The sequence below is a fragment of the Sorex araneus genome, chromosome 4 (genome assembly GCF_027595985.1).
Source record: "Sorex araneus isolate mSorAra2 chromosome 4, mSorAra2.pri, whole genome shotgun sequence".
Taxonomy (NCBI): Eukaryota; Metazoa; Chordata; class Mammalia; order Eulipotyphla; family Soricidae; genus Sorex; species Sorex araneus.
Window position 1 is genome coordinate 213,458,413 of NC_073305.1, and position 20,971 is coordinate 213,479,383.

General features: G+C 57.0%; 1 protein-coding gene across 7 annotated transcripts in view; it reads left to right on the forward strand.

The window, feature by feature from the left end:
- SYT17 (synaptotagmin 17) overlaps nt 1-20,432 on the forward strand; it is a 58,469-nt gene extending 38,037 nt beyond the window's left edge. For 6 of the 7 annotated variants that reach the window (XM_055135809.1, XM_055135808.1, XM_055135804.1 and 3 more), the window contains one exon: nt 18,795-20,432. In XM_055135809.1, the coding sequence (XP_054991784.1) occupies nt 18,795-18,991 (197 nt within the window). In that variant the 3' untranslated portion in view covers nt 18,992-20,432. The remainder of the gene's footprint in view (nt 1-18,794) is intronic. The other variant, XM_055135803.1, reaches the window with a different exon arrangement.
- The last annotated feature ends 539 nt before the right edge of the window (nt 20,433-20,971 follow it).

The window sequence follows — 20,971 nt, forward strand, 5'->3', positions numbered from 1 at the left end:
GCTTTGCCGGGGGTTCCTCCTTGAGGTGAAGGTTTCAGGCGTCACCCTCTGGTTGAGTTCCGTCTCTCGCTTCTGGCACTTTATTTCAATCGGGTACTTCTAGGATGGGCCGGTTAGCTAGCACCGTGAAACACATCACCCCCAAAATGGAGCGGCTGAAGCCCAGGGGCCTTGACTGTCTCACGGTCGCTGCTGGGCAGCGTTTCCCCGGGTTCCCAGGGAGCCCTGGCCCGGGGTGGGGGGTGGGACACAGCCCCACACAGCCCCAGGGCAAGTGGATGCCGGGTGAGTTTTGGTCTCACCGAGGAAGCCTGGAGACCAGCGGCTTCTGGCCTTTCTCAGCGCCCGTCACCCGAGCTCCTGCATCCGCTCAGAGGCCGCTGTCCTTAAGCAGACGTGACGTGCCACCCGGCCGGGAGGGTGGCAGCCGTCCAGATTGCCCAGGCAGACCGCTTTCCCCAGTGGCAGTGCCAGGCGGGAGACCGGGGTCCCCCAGAATCCCGGAGGGCGGGCAGCGGGCAGCAGGCAGGGAGGACACTCAGGGTCCGACTCCGCCCAGGGAACGCAGGACTCTTCCTGCTGCGCTTGACACCCACAGGGCCCCGCGGGTGGGCGGGTGGGCAGGCCCCACCCGGGAAGCCTGGACGTCCCGTGCGTTAAGTGCGTCACTTCATCTCGTTTAGCTGACGCAGCTTGGGCTGTTCTACGAGGTATATAGACCCAAAGGAGGACCGGAGGGATAAGACAGCGGGGAGGGCATTTGCCTTGCACACGGCTGACCCGGGTTCGATTCCCAGCATCCCAGTTGGTCCCCTGAGCACCGCCAGGAGTCATTCCTAAGTGCAGAGCCAGGAGTAATAACCCCTGAGCATCGCCGGGTGTGGCCCAGAAACAAGAACCGAAGGACACGTGTGAGCGAGGGATCAAGGGCTGGGAGGGTCACAGGTTTGGCTGGGGGCTCTGGCTGGGGAAGGCCTGGCTGCCTCGGTTTTTCTCATCTGGAAAGTGGGAGGCACCGTCAGGTCTGGCTGCAAGGGTCCAGCCTGCGTTCACGTGCTCATAGCAAGCTCTCAGGCCGGCAACTCACCATCAAAGGAAGGTTTGCTTTGTCCCTCCGCCCCCTTCCAGCACCTTCTCCCGGAAGTCGCCCTTTCTGCAGCCCGTGCCTCCTTCTGTACCTCCGTCCTTAATCACACACAGGATTCCATTCCATTATGTATGATTGGAGAACCCGGCATGAAGCCCAGCATCTGTGCCACACCCTGTCCCCACGCGCTGGGACTCTTCCAGGGAACTCTTTCTGCTCTCTTGGGGATTTCCAGAACATTCTATGGAGGCCGGCGCTGAGACTTGCTTTTTCTCCCAAGAGACTTGCTCTCTCTCCCATGGGAGGCCCCTTCCTTGGAAATGGATGAGTCTGTGTTTTTATTTGGTCGTTTAGGGCCCACACCTGGCAGTGCTCAGGGCTTAACCCCAGCCCAGTGCTCAGGGATTACTCCTAGCAGTGCTCAGGGATGACTCCTAACTCTGTGCTCAGGGATCACTCCTAGAAAGGCCCCGGGGACCCTATGGAATGCTGGGGATCAAACCCAGGTCACCCGCACGCAAGGCAAACGCCCTCCCCAAGGCTAATTAAGTCTGAGAAACACAAGTTCAAGTGCCAGTTAGGCAATCAAAAATAACCTATTGTTTTTTTTTTTTTTTTTTTTTTTTTTGCTTTTTGGGTCACACCTGGCGATGCACAGGGGTTACTCCTGGCTCTGCACTCAGGAATTACCCCTGGCCGTGCTCAGGGGACCATATGGGATGCTGGGATTTGAACCCGGGTCGGCCGCGTGCAAGGCAAACGCCCTACCCGCTGTGCTATCTCTCCAGCCCCTGTTTTAATTCTATTTTTATTGGACTTACTCCTTTGTGGGGCAGGGCTGGGCTACCCCCGCTGGTGCTCTCTCCAGCCCCCTTTTGTGCTGTTTTGACTTTTGTTTCGGGGGCCACACCTGGTGGTGCTCAGGGCTTACTCCGGGTTCTGCCTTCAGGGGTCACTCCTGACGGGGCTCTGGGGGTCAGATGGGGGGGCTGTGGATTAAACCTGGTTAGCTGTGTGCAAGGCAAGCGCCCTCCCTCTGTCCTGTCTCTGCAGTTTCTATAATTCTGTTGTGTGTGTGGAGGGGGCGGGGCGACGGGGCTGGGGGGTGGGGGCCACCCCTGGCGGTACTCCGGGGCTGCTCCTGGCAGGGTCAGCTGCAGGAACCCTACAGGAGCGCCTCAGCCCCTCGGTCCCGTCCTGGCTTTCTGACCCAGCTGCTGATACTCACCACGCTCGGTCAAGGTTTTATTTATTTATTTATTTATTTATTTATTTATTTATTTATTTAGCTTTTTGGGTCACACCTGGCGATGCACAGGGGTCACTCCTGGCTCTGCACTCAGGAATCACCCCTGGTGGTGCTCAGGGGACCATATGGGATGCTGGGATTCGAAGCCGGGTCGGCCGCGTGCAAGGCAAACGCCCTACCCGCTGTGCTATCACTCCAGCCCCTCGGTCAAGGTTTTAGAACCTCAGCCATGAGCGGAAATCCTGGCCGGTGGCATTTCCCTTCAAGGACACGGGCTGAGAATCATCCCCGGGAGCGGGGTGGGGCCGGCCGAGCTCCAGCCCTCTGGAAGCCTTGCTCTGCCTCTCTCTAATCAGCTGGAGGGAGGCGTTGTCACCTTCACCGGGAAGATCCCAACCAGCCCGTTAGCTTGTTTCCAAACACGCTGAAACACACGGGCAGGTTGATCTGCAATTACAGGTCTGCAGAGAAAGAGAGCAGGGGAAGGTAGGCGGGCACAGCTGGGGTGTCGGCTGGGGTGCCGGGTTTCCTCAGCAGCCCCTGCCCGGGTTGGGGGGCAGGGTGGGGGTGCTCTTCGGCAGTTTTCAATTGGGTTGATTTCTCTTTTTGTTTCCTTTGTTGGGGGGGGGGTGTTTTGGGTCACACCCAGCGATGCTCAGGGGTTACTCCTGGCTTTGCACTCAGGAATCACTCCTGGCGGTGCTCAGGGGACCAGCAAGGCAAAAGCCCTCCCTGCTGTGCTCTCGCTCCAGCCCCAGCTGGGTTGATTTCTGTCCCCACCCCCACCTTCCAGTGTTGTCTTCTGGGAGTTGAGATTCTGGGTCACAAGGAACAGATTCTTCTTCTTCTTCTTCTTCTTCTTCTTCTTCTTCTTCTTCTTCTTCTTCTTCTTCTTCTTCTTCTTCTTCTTCTTTTTTTTGCTTTTTGGGTCACACCTGGTAATGCTCAGGGGTTACTCCTGGCTCTGCACTCAGGAATCACTCCTGGCGGTGCTCAGGGGACCATATGGGATGCTGGGGATCAAACCCAGGTTGGCCGCGTGTAAGGCAAACGCCCTCCCCGCTGTGCAGCCCCCAGGAACAGATTCTTACATGATGCTTCGTCAGCCCTCTGCCTTCCTCCACTTCTCTCCGTGTGCCGGGCCTCCTGGCCTTCTGGAAGCCCCCAGAACCCTTGCTCATTCAGGACTGCAAGGATGTCCCACGAGCCAAGCACCAGCTTTGCATGCAGGAGGCGTCAGGCTCAATCCCCAATCCCATGGGTTCCCCCAGGACCAGGGCAGGAAGGAGCCCCTGAGCATTGTCAGAAGTGACCCCCAAATAAAGAAACAAAGCCCCAGACCTTTTCCTCATGCAGTCAATTTCCCCGGGGAAAAACTCCCCAGCTCCTACCTGGGGAGCTGGGCAGGAGCCAGACTGTGCAGCACCCCCGGGATTGGTTTTTTTATTGAGCATCTACTACATGCCTGGCCACCTCTAGGCGCTGTTTATTCCCCCTGAGGACAGAGCCATCATTCACAGCCGCCTTCGCAGGGAGCTTAATTCCAGTGGGGGTGGGAGGCGGGCAGGTGCCACCTTCACAGTGACTGCTCTGTGATTCACACAGTGGGGGCTGGGGAAAGGGTGCTCGGGGCTGCCCCCCCCCGCCAGAAGGGAACTTGAGGCTGATGCCACACTGGGCCTGGGAGCCAACATGGTCAGCTTGAGAGACCCATAACCCACCTGTCCTGTGAGCGTCCCAAACAGCTGGGCCAGAGAGGGTGTCCAGAGGTCCAGCATCTCCTGATGCATGTGGCTGATCCCGGATCCACCCCTCAGCACCTCACGGTCTCCTGAGCACCACTGGGAGCACCCCCCAAGCACACACCCAACTGCAAAAATGGACCGGGGTTCCTGAGACCCAGGGCCGTGGGAGGACCCGGAGGTAGGACCTCAGCGGGTGGCCCCCTCCGTGCTCGTCACCAACTCTTTGCCTCGCTCTCTCTCTTTTTTTTTTCTCTTTTTGGGTCACATATGGCGGTGATGCTCAGGGGTTACTCCTGGCTCTGCGCTCAGGAATCACACTTGGCGGTGCTCAGGGGACCATACAGGATGCTGGGACTCGAACCTGGGTTGGTTGCCTGCAAGGGAAATGCCCTGCCTGCTATGGGACTATGGGACCAGACCCTGCTGGTGTAGACACTTGGCTCCGGTCACAGAATGTGAGGGACCTGTGGGGAAATCCAGTCTCTGCTTTCCAGTCAGAGACCATGAAAGTGAGCCCCGGGGAAGGAAACTAGCCAAAGGGGGGCAGCTCAGGCAGGGACCCCAGAGAGATGGTCCGGTGGCTAGGGCACTTTCCAGGTTGGACCCCCAGCACATGGAGGGGGGTCTTCTGCGCCCACCAGGAATGATCCCTGAGTGCCGAGCCAGGAGTGAGCTCTGAGCACCCAGAGAAGGGATTCCATCATGTGTAGGCATGAACTTGACTTGCTCCCAAGGTGCACGTTAGTGGACATGACGGCAGACGGTCTGCTTGGGGCTCTGAGAGCTGAGTCAGGAGACAGACCAGGCAGGAGACACCTGGGGACAGACGTGAGTAGCCTTGCACGGGCCTAGAATGTCCCCGGCCCTCTGGTGACCGACTGACCTTTGTCTCAGCGGCCCTGGATGGCCAGGCCAGCTGGTCCCGGAGGCAGACGTCTCTAGATGTCTGAAGTGGGTATCACGTGGCCCTAAAACTCCTGTGGCAAAGCCTCTGGTGAGCCCATCCCTCGGCCAGAGCCCACGGGCAAACATTGGCTCTTGGGCGTCCTGGTGCCCCGGAGCCAGGGGGAGAGCCCAGAGCTGTCCTTGGGAAGGGGGTTCTGCCCGCCCCGAGAAGTCGGAAATCTCTCAGGAATGACTCCTGGCGGTGCTCAGGGGACCCTATGGGATGCTGGGAATCGAACCCGGGTTGGCCATGTGCAAGGCAAATGCCCTCCCCGCTGTGCTATAGTATAGCTCCAGCCCCTGGGAACAAATTCTTACATGATGCTTCGACAGCCCTCTGCCTCCCTCCACTTCCCCTCCATGTGCTGGGCCTCCTGGCCTTCTGGAAGCACCCAGAACCCAAATCCCCGGGCTGTGAGGGGCTCCCGGGCTTCCCGCTCCGCCCGCTCTCCACCAAGTTCGCTGCTCCCGGCACGGGTACGGGGACCTGGGCTGGTGCTAAAGTACAGATGAGGGGCTGGAGCGATAGCACAGTGGGGAGGGCGTTTGCCTCACATGCGGCCGACCCGGGTTCAATTCCCAGCATCCAATATGGTCCCCTGAGCACCGCCAGGAGTAATTCCTGAGTGCAGAGCCAGGAGTAACCCCTGTGCATCGCCGGGTGTGACCCAAAAAAGAAAAAATATAAAATGAAATAAAAAATAAGAATAAAATACAGATGCGTAGCTGGGCCTGAGCGTTGAGACCCTCACAGCACCGGGTGGCACCACCACCAGTTCGCAGACCACCCGTGAAGAGTAAGAGGAACCTGGCTTGCTTCTCCCGGGGACCCCCAGAGCAGGGAAACAGCAGGATCCAGGAGGAACCACAGCATGAGCCTGTGTGTGCATGTGTGTGTTCGCGTATGTGTACATGTGTGTGCGCATGTGTGTATATCTGTGTGCGTGCATGTGTGCATGTATGTGTGCATGTGTCTGTGTGTGCATGTGTATGCGCATGTGCATGTGTGTATGCATGTGTGTGTCTGTGTGTATGTGTGTGTTTTGGGAAGCCTTTGGAGAATTTTGACCTGGGAAGCAACAGCCTCTGGACGTATGAAAAGTAGTGATTCAGCAGCGCACAGAAAATGTTTTGGGGGTGAAGGTAGGGGAGGGAGTCCCTGGGAGCTGGGCCAGGAGAGAGGTGATGGGGCAGTGGACCAGGGGGTAACTTCGGGAAAGGAGCTCAGAGAGGTCAGACGTCTGGGCGGGGGCCGAGAGACAGCAGAGCGGGGAGGGCGCTGGCCTGGACGTGGCCAATGTGGGCTCAGTCCCCATGTGGCCCCTTGAGCCCGCCATCCCTGAGCACTGTTGGGTCGGGGGTGCCTCAGGTGCAAAGGGCCATCTCATCTCGGTCACCTTCCCTGACTCAGAACTTCCTGTCTGACTGTCTCGGGGACCGTCAGACACAAGGCACAGGACCCGCTCAGCGAGGGCGAGAGTCACGCCAGCTCCCGTGGGTCATCGCCCGGGGCCTGGCCGCAGGCAGAACTCTCCCTGGGCAGCAGGACACGGTGCCAGGGACCCCCTTCCACCAGCCAGCACCGTCCCCTCTTCTGGCAGAGTCCCAAGCTCACAGTGTGTGTGTGCGCGCGCACACACACACACACACACACACACACACACACACACACATGCACCTCAGCCTGTATTCTGGAGAACTCACACACACACACACACACACGCGCGCGCGCACACACACACACATGCACCTCAGCCTGTATTCCGGAGAACTCACACACACACACATGCATGCGCACACACACACACGCACATACATGCACGCATGCACGCATGCACACGCACCTCAGCCTGTATTCCAGAGAACTCACACACGCGCACGCGCGCACACACACACGCACGCACACACACACATGCACCTCAGCCTGTATTCCGGAGAACTCTCTCTCTCTCTCTCTCTCTCTCTCTCACACACACACACACACACACACACAAGCACCTCAGCCTGTATTCCAGAGAACTCCCTGAGTTGCCAGGGCCCACCTGTGTGCCGGCCTTGGCCAGATCTCAGATGCATGGCTGAGTCCAGGGGCAGCCCGGCTCACTGCCACCGCTCCCGGGATCTTGAATTCATTCGCACAGCTGCTCAGTGAGCCCAGGGCTGCAGCCTCATTCCAGGCCAAGCTCCAGGAGGGAGCGCGTCAGGGGCCAGGGGCGGGGGTGGGGGGTGTTCTCCACCTGGTGGCAGTGGGGGTCTCTCCAGCCCACTGCTCCATGCAGTGGGATTAGAGGGCCCTCGGGTCAGCTCCGTGCACTGCTGGGTAGAAGCTCTCTGGAGCTGCAGCTGGCAGCTGGGCCAGCGAGACACGCAGATGTGTGCGAGGAACGGAGAGAATCTCTCTGTCCTCTGCCTGGGCCCCACTGCTCCGCCCAGAGCTGACACACGGGCAGGTTTGACCTCAAACACGGAGCAACATGCTCTATGTTGAAGAAATCTTTTGGCTTTTTTGTTTCCTTGTTGTTTTCTGCTTTTTTTTTTCTTTTTGGGTCACACCTGGCAAGGCAATGCACAGGGGTCACTCCTGGCTCTGCACTCAGGAATTACTCCTGGCGGTGCTCAGGGGACCCTATGGGATGCTGGGAATCGAACCTGGGTTGGACGCATGCAAGGCAAACGCCCTACCTGCTGTGCTATCACTCCAGCCCCTTGTTATCTGCTTTTGGGGTCACGGTGATGCTCAGGGGTCTGCACTCAGGAGTTACTCCTGGCAGTGCTCAGGGGACTCAGTGAGATGCTGGGGATCAGACCCGGGTTGACTGCGTGCAAGGCAAACGCCCTTCCCGCTGTGCTATCGCTCTGGCCCCTCGAAGAGATCTTTTATGAGCATGGGAATGATGGCTGAGCTGAGACATCAGAAAGCCAGAGTCCCAGGGCCGTGGGCGAGTGGGACCCCTTTCCCACACAAATCATAAATCTGTCTCAGGGGCGTTCATCCCGGCTCTTAGCAACAATAATAGCAAACTCAGAGACCGAGTTGCCAAGACTTTCACACAAATTCGCTCATCTTCCCTGTGGGCGACGATTCGTCATGACATCCAGGGGGGGAACCAGGCAGCCTTTGGGGGAGATGCTGGTCCTGAGCCAGGAATCGGGCTCGGGTCATCTGGATCCCAATTCTCCACCCCTGAGTTTTCATAGCCTTAAAAAACCCCACAAAACTCTCTGTGTCAGGTGGTTGCAGAGGCTGCTGGAGAAATCTCAGGTCAGAGATCCTTCATCATCGCATTCAAAGGAAAAACGAATTATCTTAATCACCGGCAGGTAGTGGGGGATCCAGGTCATTTTTTGGGGGGGAGAATTCGGTCATTTAAGCTGAGAATGGCTGAGAATGGCAAAGACGGGGAGGGAGGACTAGAGAGAGAATCATCCATACAGTTCCCCAGGCAAGAAAGAGCTCGTTTCGTTTCAGAAGAGAAAGAATACAGAGTATAATGTTGAGGGAAGTGACTTATTCATTGACGGCCAAGGCCAAGAAGTAAATAAGGGCCATGATAAGGAGGATGAGTATCAAGTGCCGGTTACATGATCTGTGTGTTTATTGAGCATCTACTGTGTGCTTGTGTGTTCATTGAATATCTACTGTGTGCCGTTTCACGTAGCAGTTGTAATAAGGAGCTAAGAGGTCTTTGGTGATAGTCTTTCTGTAGACAATCAAGTGGACATGTATGGCTCCAGTCTTTGGGACGGTGGGTGGAGGACATGCCAGCACACACACACACACACACACACACACACACACACACTCACACATAGACTCCAGTTGTGACAACCCACACTGACTCCAGATTCGAGGGCTAAGTTGGCCAAGTTGAGAGCGACAGAGTGACAAGGATTCAGCAACTCGCAGACCTGGAGCTATAGTACCGCGGGGAGGGCACTTGCCTTGCATGTGGCCAACCTGGGTTCGATTCCCAACACCCCACAGGGTGTCCTGAGGCAGCCCTAAGTGCAGAGCCTGCCTCATCCCTTGAGCACTGCTGGGTGTGGCAGGAAACAAACACACACAGAAGAATTCCCAGCTCGCTGGTACCAGCCCTGCTGTGGGCCTCTCTCTCTCGCCCCCACCCTGAGCTCTGCCCCTCCTGGATCAGACCCGAGTTCCCAAATGGTGAATCAACCCCCACCCTGTGACCACGCCTGCATCTAGGGTGACCTGGCGCTGTCTCCGGGTGTCCTCACAGAGACCCAGTGCCCACAGATGACCTCTGGGTCACGGCGCTGCCCCTGGCCTGCCCCTGGGCCCTGGGCCTCTGCACTCCCTGCTGTCCACTATGGGTGTCCCCCAGAGCAGTGCCCGGACGTGGTGACTTGCCTGGAGCTGTTTGCTCTGTGCCTGTGTCCCCCTCATGGGGTAAAGGCTGCCTCGTGGACTTTACGGTGTGTCTGGGATTGGCCCTGTCCTGTCGCTGTGCTGAAGGGAAGGGACAATGTGAAGGAAGAGAGATCTGTCCAGGGGCTGGAGCGATAGCACAGCGGGGAGGGTGTTTGCCTTGCATGCAGCCAACCTGGGTTCGATTCCCAGCATCCCATAGGGTCCCCCGAGCACCGCCAGGAGTAATTCCTGAGTGCAAAGCCAGGAGTAACCCCTGAGCATCACCGGGTGTGACCCAAAAAGAAAAAAAAAAGATCTGTCCAATGGCAAAACAAGCTCAGAAGCTGGGGGCAGCATTCTTTGGTCCTGGCAGAAGTGTTTCAAAGCCGAAAATGTATGTCAACATGGAAAGAACCTACAAACCTCCCTAGGGACCCCCCCACCCCTCATTGTATACTGGGGAAACTGAGGCCCAAAGAAAGCACAGGACACGCCGGGTTTAGGAGAAGACCTAGAAGCTGCACATTTTTGCAGAAAGAGGCAGTGTCAAGCTTGCTTATTTTATTTATTTTATTGTTGTTTGTTTTGTTTGGGGGCCACACTCAGTGATGCTCAGGGGTTTCTCCTGGCTCCGCACTCAGGAATCACTCCTGGCGGTGCTCGGGGGACCCTAGGGGGTGTCAGGGATTGAGCTCAGTTTGGCCGTGTGCAAGACAAGTGCCCTACCTTCTGTACTATTGCACCAGCCTCTTACTTTATTTTTTTTTAAAAAGGAGCTGGAGCGATAGCACAGTGGGGAGGGCATTTGCCTTGCACACGGCTGACCCGGGTTCCATTCCCAGCATCCCATATGGTCCCCTGAGCACTGCCAGGACTAATTCCTGAGTACATGAGCCAGGAGTAACTGTGCATTGTCAGCTGTGACACACACACAAAAAAAAAAATTGGGGGAGCCTGAACGATAGTACAGTGGGGAGGGCATTTGCACTCCATAAGGTCCCCCAAGCACCACCAGGGTAATTCCTGAGTGTAGAGCCAGGAGGAACCCCTGAGCATCACTGGGTGTGACCCAAATAGCAAAAAAAAAAAAAAATTTTTTTTATTTGGACCACATCCAGCTGTGCTCAGGGATCACTCTTGTCAGTGCTCCGGGGATCAGACCCATGTGAGGCAAGTGTCTTACCCCTGAACTCTCTCTCCAGACCAGTATGCTCGACTTGGAGCGTTTTGTACTTGTGGAAAGAGAACAGGACCCTCCCTTCCCCACCCCCCACCCCCCAGCCCCTCGTTCCTTTGGTTGGTTGTCGGGCTGGGAGGGAGGGGGAAGGGGAGATGTACAAAGAGGGCCGTGTTGGGGGGCAGAGAGGTGGTGCCGAGGAGGGGCCTCTGGCCTTGTCAGCTTCCTGGCTCCCACCCCCCCCCCCGCCCTCCATCAGGCCCCCAGCCCCGCCAGGAGTTTCCACCAGAGTCAGGGGGGGCGGAGTGCTGGCAGGTGTGCCCCCTCCCCGAAAATAAAGGGGAAAAAAAAAAGAAAAGTTCCTGTTTTGGGGGCCCCTCCAGGACTAGGAGAACACGTGAACATCCTAACACAGTTGGGGGGTCCCTCTACACTGAGCCAGGATGGGGGGTTGGCGCTGAAAGCATCTACCGTGTATCTTGCTGGATTCATGTATTATCGCAAAGTCGGGGTGCGGGGGCTGGGAGGCGGCAGACACACTCCCTCGCAGCGTGTGAGATCCTGGATTGGATCCTGGACACCACGTGCCCCCCTCCCCCGCCCTCCATCACCGCCAGAGGTGACCCCACACACACACACACACACACACACACAGAGATGGGGAACCACTCAACTCGCTGTGTGCGTGGGGACACCCGGTCAGGTACTTACTGCGCTTCAGGTGAGGGTCTCCAGGGGGGATTCTCACTCCCGGGAACCAGGCAAGGCAAGTCGGGAGCTGCCAAGCCTGCCCCCCCATCCCCACCCCCACCCCAACCCTCCCCACCTCAACCCCCGTCCCCCGGGAAAAGTTGGCGAGTTTCTCTTTGTGATATTCGGTGTTTATCACACCCACACTTCGAGTCATCCAGCTCCCCCCCGCCCCCCCCCCCCCCCGTGCCGTCTGCCCTGGCAAACGAAATTAGCAACCAGAGTTTCGCTGGTGTGGGCCAAGGCACCGTCTGCAACACAGAGCAACAGGCCCTCCGCGTCTGGAGTCCCACTAGAGCTGGGAGAGAGACCCCCCCAGCCCCTGCGCCCCGGGCCCCGGTCTTCCCATCGGTGAGTGGGCTGGTGGTGGGGGGTGGGGTGGGGTGGGGGGAGTTGTGTCTCCAGAGGGTGCTTGGACAGGTGGTTGAAGTCAGACAGAAGGTCACTCACGGCTACTGCTGGGCACTGGCCAGGGGCCTAGGGAACCACCTTTGCCCACCTCAGCCACCCCCGCCCCGCCACGGAGAGTGTGACCCCCACACGCCAGTCATGCCGAGGGAGAAAAGCCTTCCTTCCTGAGTTCCGGGGGAGAGGAAGAGGAGGTGGTGCAGAGGGCAGATGGGCGTCCTTTGGGTTTGACCCTCAGCAGCCCCCGACCACCTGGGCACCTGCCGGACGTGGCTCTGGGGGCCCCCAGCACCGCCGGGGAGGGAGGTCCCCTCCAACAGAAACACTTTTTTTTTCTTTTTGGGTCACACCCGGCAATGCACAGGGGTCACTCCTGGCTCTGCACTCAGAAGTTACTCCTGGCAGTACTCAGGGGACCCTATGGGATGCTGGGAATCGAACCTGGGTCGGCCACGTGCAAGGCAAACACCCTCCCCGCTGTGCTATTGTTCCAGCCCCAACACTTTTCTTTTTTAACCGTTTGAGAGAGTCCTTCCTTTGCCGTGGACCTGTAAATCAGAACACTGGGCTTTCTTCCTGGAGCCCTAATTCGAGAAATCTGTGATCCCCCGAGGGCCGGGGATGTGGCTCAGTGGGTGGAGCATCTGCCTGGCAGGTGTGAGACCCCCGAGTTCAACCCCCCGGGCCCTCCCCATGGCCCTTGAGTACCCCAACTGTGGTTCCCAATCACAGTTTCCAGATAATATCATGGGCCAGAAAGATAAGATGGGGGGGAGGCCTCTTGCCTTGCACAGGCTGACCCAGGTTTGATTCCCCAGTACCCCATAGAGTCCCCTGACCCCACTTGGAGTGATCCCTGTATGTAGAGATGGAAGAAAACCCTGAGAACTACTGGGTGTGGCCCCCAAACAACAAAAGATTAACAATATACCGGGGCTGGAGCGATAGCACCATGGGTAGGGCACTTGCCTTGCACGCGGCCAACCTGGGTTCGATTCCCAGCATCCCATATGGTCCCCTGAGCACTGTCAGGGGTAATTCCTGAGTGCATGAGCCAGGAGGAACCCCTGTGCATTGCCAGGTGTGACACAAAACGCAAAAAAAAAAAAAAAAGAATAACAATATACCAACAATCTCACTTTTTATTAGCCCTCGGCTCAAGGAAGGAGGAAGTGTGTTTTCTCCCCCCTCGCCCCTCCCGCACGCTCTCCCCCACCCCCCCACCCCCGAGCGTACCCTTAATAGCCGTTGGGTTGGTCATTGCCAGCCACTGAATTAATTGGAACTTCTCCAGGTGGGGAACCGGATAGCAGTTGGTTTGAGTGGCGGGAAGAGTAAGGAGATTTTTGGAAAAAAGTGGGGCTGGGGAGGGAGCCCCCCTGTGCCGGGGGGAGGGCTTCAGGGCATCTCTGCCCGCTGGTGGCATGCTTGCGGGTGCTCCGTAGATTGGGAAGGCCGGCAAGACCCGACTTCCGGACGGCATGGGCGCGTGGGAGCATTATACTGTCTCTGATCTATGTGCGCTGAAAGAAGCCCCCCATAGCGCTGTCAGAATTTGTGGGGTGGCGTGCAACATTTGTAGTGTGTGAAACGTTTTCTCAAGACAGGGGCTGGAGCAATAGCACAGCGGGGAGGGCGTTTGCCTTGCACGCAGCAGACCTGGGTTCGATTCCCAGCATCCCATATGGTCCCCTGAGCATTGCCAGGAGTGATTCCTGAGTGTAGAGCCAGGAGTCAGCGCTGAGCATCATCAGGTGTGACCCCAAAACCCAAAAAAAAAAGGAAAAGTTTTCTCAAGACATGGAATGGGAGGGCTGGAGAGAGACTCTGCACAGCAGTAAGGCACTTGGGGGCCGGAGCTATAGGACAGCGGGAAGAAGGGCATTTGCCTTGCATGCGACTGACCAGGGTTCGATCCCCGGCATCCCATAGAGTCCCTGGAGCACCACCAGGAGTAATTCCTGAGTGCAGAGCTAGGAGGAACCCCTGAGCCGCACCAGGTGTGACCCAGAAACTGGGGGGTGGGGGGACCGGAGGAAGAGGAAGAAGAATGTAGCTATGGGTTAGTGGAATTGTTTCTCTTTTAAACTCTTTGCTACAAAATGTAAGGTGTTTGCTTTTATCTGCCCCCGCACCCGCGGTGCTCAGGGCTTACTCCTGGCTCTGCTCTCAGGAATCACTCCTGACCGGCCTGGGGGGACCCTGTGGGGTGCCGGGGATCGAACCCGGGTCAGGCGTGCATAAGGCTTCGCCCGTGGGTGCTCTCTCAGGCCCCTTCAGGAGTCAGCCTTCACCCCTGATTTCCCCAGCGTTCCCTCGCTGGTCTCTGCAGCCGCCTCGAGCCTGGTGCTCCCCCAGAGAGCTCTCCTCAGGAAGCTTCCGTTCCATTCTACTGCCGCTTATTAAAAATCCACATTTTAAACGTTTCACCAGGGAGAGACTAGGATTAATTGCCACTCACTTTACCAAGCGAGTCACCAGTCCCAAAACCTGCCAATTAACTCCAACTCCGAGGGCGTCTCAGCCACTGCACCCCTTGGGGGGGCCCCCCACTTCCCAGAGCCCCAGTGATTCACCAAGCCCAAGTCTTTTGATTTTTTTCCCCCTTTTGGTCTTTTTATTCCTTCCGGAAATTCAGGTGTCGATTCTCTAGTAGCGACTTCTTTTTCTTTCCTTTGTTTTATTTCAAAAGTATACCTGCTGGTAAGAAGGTAAGAAGCTTCAGCTGTGGCACTTTTTTTTTTTTTTTTTGCTTTTTGGGTCACACCTGGTCATGCACAGGGTTACTCCTGGCTCTGCACTCAGGAATTACTCCTGGCAGTGCTCAGGGGACCATATGGGATGCTGGGAATCGAACCCGGGTCTGCTGCGTGCAAGGCAAACGCCCTCCCCGCTGTGCTATTGCTCCAGCCTCCGGCACTTTTTATTTATTTATTTATTTATTTATTTATTTATTTATTTATTTTTTCTTTTTGGGTCACACCCGGCAATGCACAGGGGTTCCTCCTGGCTCTGCACTCAGGAATGACTCCTGGTGATGTTCAGGGGACCGTATGGGATGCTGGGAATCGATCCCGGGTCGGCCGTGTGCAAGGCAAACGCTATCACTCCAGCCCCGTGTGGCACTATTTCAGCTGCCTTTTCTCTCCCCTCGGTAGGGAACCAGTCTTCACCATTTGGCTAACCGGCCCTCCAGATAATCACTTTCTGTTCTCTACCTGCAGTCTCGAGGCCCAAGAGAGCATGTTCCCGTGAATTAGTTGGCACCTTCCTCTCGTCTCCTCGCACTGTGCCGGGGGGTGTGGGGGGGGGCTGTTGCCATTTTGTTTATCCCTGTAGAGCTTCTCTTTCAACACTGACTCAGGTTTTCATGGTATTGCTGCCCCACGCCTTAAGTCAAGCCCAATAGGCTGAGGCTGATCCCAAGATAATGACTTGAGTCTGAGTTGGCTGCTAGAGAGGGCAACCCAGGAAGGACTGAGTGGGGACGTGAGACAGAAGTAGGCCAAGCAGGGATGTCAGATGAGGGAGTCCCTGCAGCTTTGGAGGGCCCTGAGGCCACCATCACCCAGGTCAGTGATGTGCTAGGATTCGCAGAACTCAGAAACTCTATCCTTTGCGTGGTCACAGTTCACGTGTGAGGACTGGGGATGGGAAGCTGTGGGCCACCATCAGCCACGGGCAGAGGCCAAGAGCACCCAGAGGGGTGCATCCAGCTGTCCTCTCCCTCGGGAAACTGTGGATAGTGCAGGCTCATTCTAAAGTCTCATCATCCCCCCTCCCCCCCAGTCATCAGGTGCAGTATCCGCTCAGAGCTTGGCCCATCATTCCCCCTCCCCCACCCAGTCATCAGGTGCAGTACCCGCTCAGAGCTTGGCCCCGCAGGGAAGCTCCTCAGGCCCTGGTCAGTCACACAGGCAGAGCTTGTAACCACGAAGTTGGTGTCCCATTGTCACACTTGGGGCAGAGATTGGCAAGAAAGAGCTTTGGTAGCAACAAGGTGGCAGGTTGGAAGGTGGCAGACTCAAGTCCTAGGAGAACTATGTCATAAAAAGCAACATTCGGGGCTGGAACCATAGCACAGCGGGGAGGGCGTTTGCCTTGCATGCGGCCGACCCGGGTTCGATTCCCAGCATCCCATAGGGTCCCCCGAGCACTGCCAGGACTAATCCCTGAGTGCAGAGCCAGGAGTAACCCCTGTGCATGGCCGGGTGTGACCCAAAAAGCAAAAAGCAAAAAAAAAAAAAAAAAAACTGAAGAAGAAGAAGCAACTTCCATGGGGGAGGAACTGGAAGTCTGGTTTTAGACAAGGATTGTGGGGGGCTGCAAGGGGCCCTGGAGTGGTCCATAGGTTACCTTGGGTGGATCAAATTGACTGTACAGCGGATGAAGCATTTGCCTTGCGCACAGCTGACCAGGGTTCTATCCTTGGCACCCTATATTGTCCTCTGAGCCTGCCAGGAGTGGTCCCTGAGCACAGAGCCAAGTGTAAGTCCTGAGCACTGCTGGGTGTTCTCTCCATCGCTCCTCCCCCAAAAAAACTCTTACCTTGGGAAAGGCCAGGATGTGGCTTTGTGGAAGAACTCTTACCTGGCATGTGGAGACCCTGAATTCAATACCTGGCACCACATGGTATCACCCCCTTCACTCCACCTCCCAGCAACAGTGAGGAAAAAGGGGTTTATCTGGGTTCCAATTAAGACTTTATTTGTAGGAGATAGGTGGCAAGCCGCTTTTAATTGAGAAATTCCTGATCAGTGTTTCCCAAAGTGAGTGGTATGACCCGTAGGGGGCGCTAGACCAATCCTAGGGGATGATAATAGCTTCAGGTACAGCTGGGGCGCATTTGTTGGCTTAAAGAAGGTAGATGTGGGGGAGAGATGGGCGCTATGAGATTTTTTTTTTTTCTGCAAAGGGAGCAATAGACCAAATCAGTTTGGGAAACTCTGGTCTTGGTGGCCAACCCCTGCTCGAGAGAATCTTCGTCCACTTACTCAGATCCTGCTATCTGCCTGCAAATGTACAGTGGCTGGCCTTCAGTCGGGCTACATTGATTTCGCACAGGTCTTTTTTATGCACTGCGAGGGCTGGAACCCAGGGCCGCCCCTCTGGCTTGGCACAAACTTTTAAACCTCCTTCAAAGGCTGAAGCCGCCTCCTCGCTCAGCACGAGCGATGGAAGTGGGATTCTCTCTCTTTCCTTTCTCCAGGGGAATAGAGCCCATATCATTTGAGATGACACTTCTGCATTTCCATTTTTGAGCTTTTGGGAGGCAGGCGAGTTTACCTCCCGGGAAGAAAACCCAATGAGGCCTTAGCTGTTCTCATAATAGTTTTTTGAGTCAGATTCCCCCGTCCACTGAGAAGGGGACACTGGGGCGGGGGGGGGGGGGGGCTTGTAAGATCAAACAAGTCCGGAGTGTCACTGTTCTAAGGTGCTTTAGACAGGGGCTGGAGTGAGAGCACAGTGGGGAGGGCATTTGCCTTGCACACGGCTGACCCAGGTTCGATTCCCAGCATCCCATAGGGTCCCCCGAGCACTGCCAGGAGTAATTCCTGAGTGCAGAGCCAGGAATAACCCCCCGAGCATTGCAAGGTGTGACCCAAAGAGCAGAAAATTAATTGATTAATTAATTAATGAATTAAAAATAAAGTGCTTTAGACAGACAGAGTCTGGAGCCATACTATGGCGGACACAGCATTTTACTGAATGTGCCAAAACACACATAGTCCAATTGGTTGGTTGGTTGGTTGGTTGGTTGGTTGGTTGGTTGGTTGGTGTGGGGGCCACACCTGGCCCAATACTCAGGACTTTCTCCTGGCTCTGCGCTCAGGAATCACTCCGGGTGGGCTCAGGGGACCACATGTACCAGGATCAAACCTAGGTCAGCCACGTGCCAGACAAACACCCTACCTGCTCTACTATCTCTCCGGCGCCACAAGGTCCAGTTTTTGTCCAGGGAGCTGCCAGATTGCTGGACACTTGATTCTAAGGACAGGGAAGGCCTCTGGGCCAAGTGCACTGTAGATTATGGGGGGGCGGGGGTGGTTTTCCTCTTTTCTTCCTCCCTCCACCCCCTTCTCCTCCCCAGTCAGGAGGCGGGCTGGCTTAGCCCACTGGGGAACACAGGCTCATTAGCATTTAAGCTCTGTTTCTGGCTGCCAGTTTCAGCTGGTTTGTGTGATAATCGGCCTCCCTCCTGGGGTCCAGCCCGGCTTTGTGGGGCTCAAGCTGGGCGAATTTGGGCTGTTTCCCACTCTGTAGTTCTTCCGGAAAGTGTGGACCACCCCCCATGCAGACAAAGAGTGGGAGGTTGACTTGGAAGATCAATCAAGTTAAGCATCTCATTAGGCTGGAAAGGCTGCGTGAGAAATGAGTCCCAGAGTCTCCCGGAGAGAGGGCGGAGTCCCCGGGGCGGAAGAGACCAGGCACAGCTACATTTTGGGCGGTTTGTTTTGGGGCCAAACCCGGGCATGCTCAGAGCTTATTCCTGACTCTACACTGGGAAATTAGCTCCTGGCAAGGCTGGGGGTGTCGGGGAGGGGGACGGACAGGAGGCCGGGATCGAAGCTGGGTATGCTGCATGCAAGACAAGTGCCCTACCCACTGTACCATCTCTTCGGCCCCGCTATACCAACTTCTTGCTCAGCGCCTGGCCCTGTTTCCTGGGATAAGGGTACCACAAGATCCACAGACAAAAGCTGTTGGGTGGAAATATCAGGGGAGCCGCCGTAGAGCGCTAAGCCCACCCGAGGCCCCCTGAGTTCACGGAAACCTGTCAGTGGCTTTGAGACGAAAGAGAGATCTAGAAGGGGAGAGTCTCCACCCAGCCTGGGAAAGGGGGGTGTACCGGCCAGCAGGGCCAGGAGGAAGATCCCGGGGACAGAGGGACCCCTGGGGGAGGGAGGAGGAAGTGGTGGGGGGGGCTCTCAGTGTGGAACGGGGGTCCTCACCGTGCACAGGCACTCAGGCCACTGGGGAAGGCGGAGACTCACGCACTCTCTTGTTCCTGCCTCCCCCTCCCCCCCTCCCCCCTCCCCCCTCCCCCTCCATCCTCCCAGTGTTCGGCCACAACGTGAAGAGCAGCAATGACTTCATCGGCAGGGTGGTCATCGGCCAGTACTCCTCGGGGCCCTCCGAGGCCAACCACTGGCGACGGATGCTCAGCGCCCACCGCACGGCCGTGGAGCAGTGGCACAGCCTGCGGTCCCGGGCCGAGTGCGACCGCGTGTCCCCAGCCTCGCTGGAGGTGACCTGACCGCTAACGCTTGTTTGTAAGCGAGAAGGAAGACGTTGTGAGGGGAAAAAAAAAACAAAAAACACGTGTCAAGTACTTATCACCTACACACTCACACACACACACTCACCACATGCACACACACCACACATGCGCCTAGACACATTCACACGCATGCACATGCACACACATGCACACACTCACACACACGCACACACACACTCACCACATGCACACACGCCACACATATGCCTAGACACATTCACACGCATGCTCACGCACACACATACACACACTCACACACACGCACACCACACAGGCGCTCACACACTCATCCACACATATTCACACACACTCACATTCACACACATACACACACACACCACATGCGCACACACAACTTCATTTGCGTGCATGCGCGCACACACATGTGCGCGCATGCACACATACACACATACACACACACACACACACACACACACACACACAAACTCCCCGTATCCTCTCAGAACGGAGAAGACACCAACCATTGACCACAGAATGGCGGCCCTCAAGGAGCGACCTGAGAACTTTCCAAACCTTTCCAGAAGCCCCATCCAGACGTCAGCAGCCAGGTGGGCCCAGCTGTGGAGCTGTCCGGCAGTGCTGCTTCTTGAGGACCACCCCACGCCCCACCCCACACTCACTTCATCCCTCAGGACAGACACAGGCTTGTCAAGCTTCATGGAGACATTTTTCCAAGTGTGAGGGGAGGCCCAGCCCCCTCCCTGGGTGACCTCTCAACAGACTGCTGCCCGGGGGGGGGGGGGGGTGGCCTGGGACCCGACACCTGTCCCCGCTCTCCCCACCCCAAAGTGTAAGTACTCCGTGTTCTCATCAGCGTCTGCCAGAGACAGACGCGCTGAGGGACGCGGTGGCCACCCCCTCCTCCCTGTATAGAAGCTGCTCTCTGCTTTTCCTGTCTCTAGCCAGGCCAGGGGACTCCCGGGAGCTGCGTGTGTGGACCGTCTCGGGTGAACACGTGTGTGTCCGAGTGTTCCCTTGCTGGGCCGGGACCTCCCGCGTGAGCCATCTCTCCGCCTCTCCCGTCTGGTAAAAGCCCACCCGACGTTCCATCTCTCCACACCCCTTCGCCACCACCGGCCGTGTGTCTCCACTCAGTAGAATACGGTAGCGCAAGAGCCGGCCCCTCACGGCGACGGTGACATGGGGTGTGGGGGGGGGCAGCCTGGTGCCGGGTGTACCTGGCCCCGTGCCCGCTCCCCGGCCCGCGGCTGCTGCTGCTGGTGGTGGTGGGGTCTTTGTGTGTTTGTGTGTGAGCCCAGCCCTCCACGCTAAGGGCCTGGTGTAGCTAGAGTAGATGTCCGCGTGTCGGCTGCTGCTGTCTCCCTCCCACGGTGTGGCGTCTCGTGTGGCAGAACGCTCTCCACTGAGATTAAAGATTACCTACTTGTGCCCTGCATTCGGGTCACCTCCTTTCTTTTCGTGGGTCCGGGCGGTTTTCCATCCCTCCCGCTCTCTCACGGCCCCTTCCTCGTGACTCCTGGCAAGGACCTTGGATATGTCTGTGGATTTTGTGGGTCAAGGGTTCTGAGAGCTGGCGGACAGCCGGGGGAGGGTCCATCTCTGTCCGCGTGCGTCTCTTCACGGGGGTCTCTTCGAACTTGCTTGGGCTTCTGGTCACGGTGTTAAGCTTCCGGGACAGAGCCAGCAGGAAGCAGGAAATCACAAAGGGTCGCTTCTGTTCTAGGACCTGGGTCATCCTGTCTCAGGCTCAGGGCTTGGCACGTCAGAGCAGGAGAAAGTTCTCCAGTATGAAGAGCTGGGTGACCCCCCTCAGGGCCCCCTTGCTTGGAAGATGCCCCCTTGGGGATAATAACCCCTTGGGGATCCAACCCAGGCCTATTCATGACATGACTGGGTGGTACTAGAAGGAAGAACAGTTAAAGTATTAACTTATTTACACCAAGACCAGTTGGAGAAGCCGGTCAACGGGAGCGT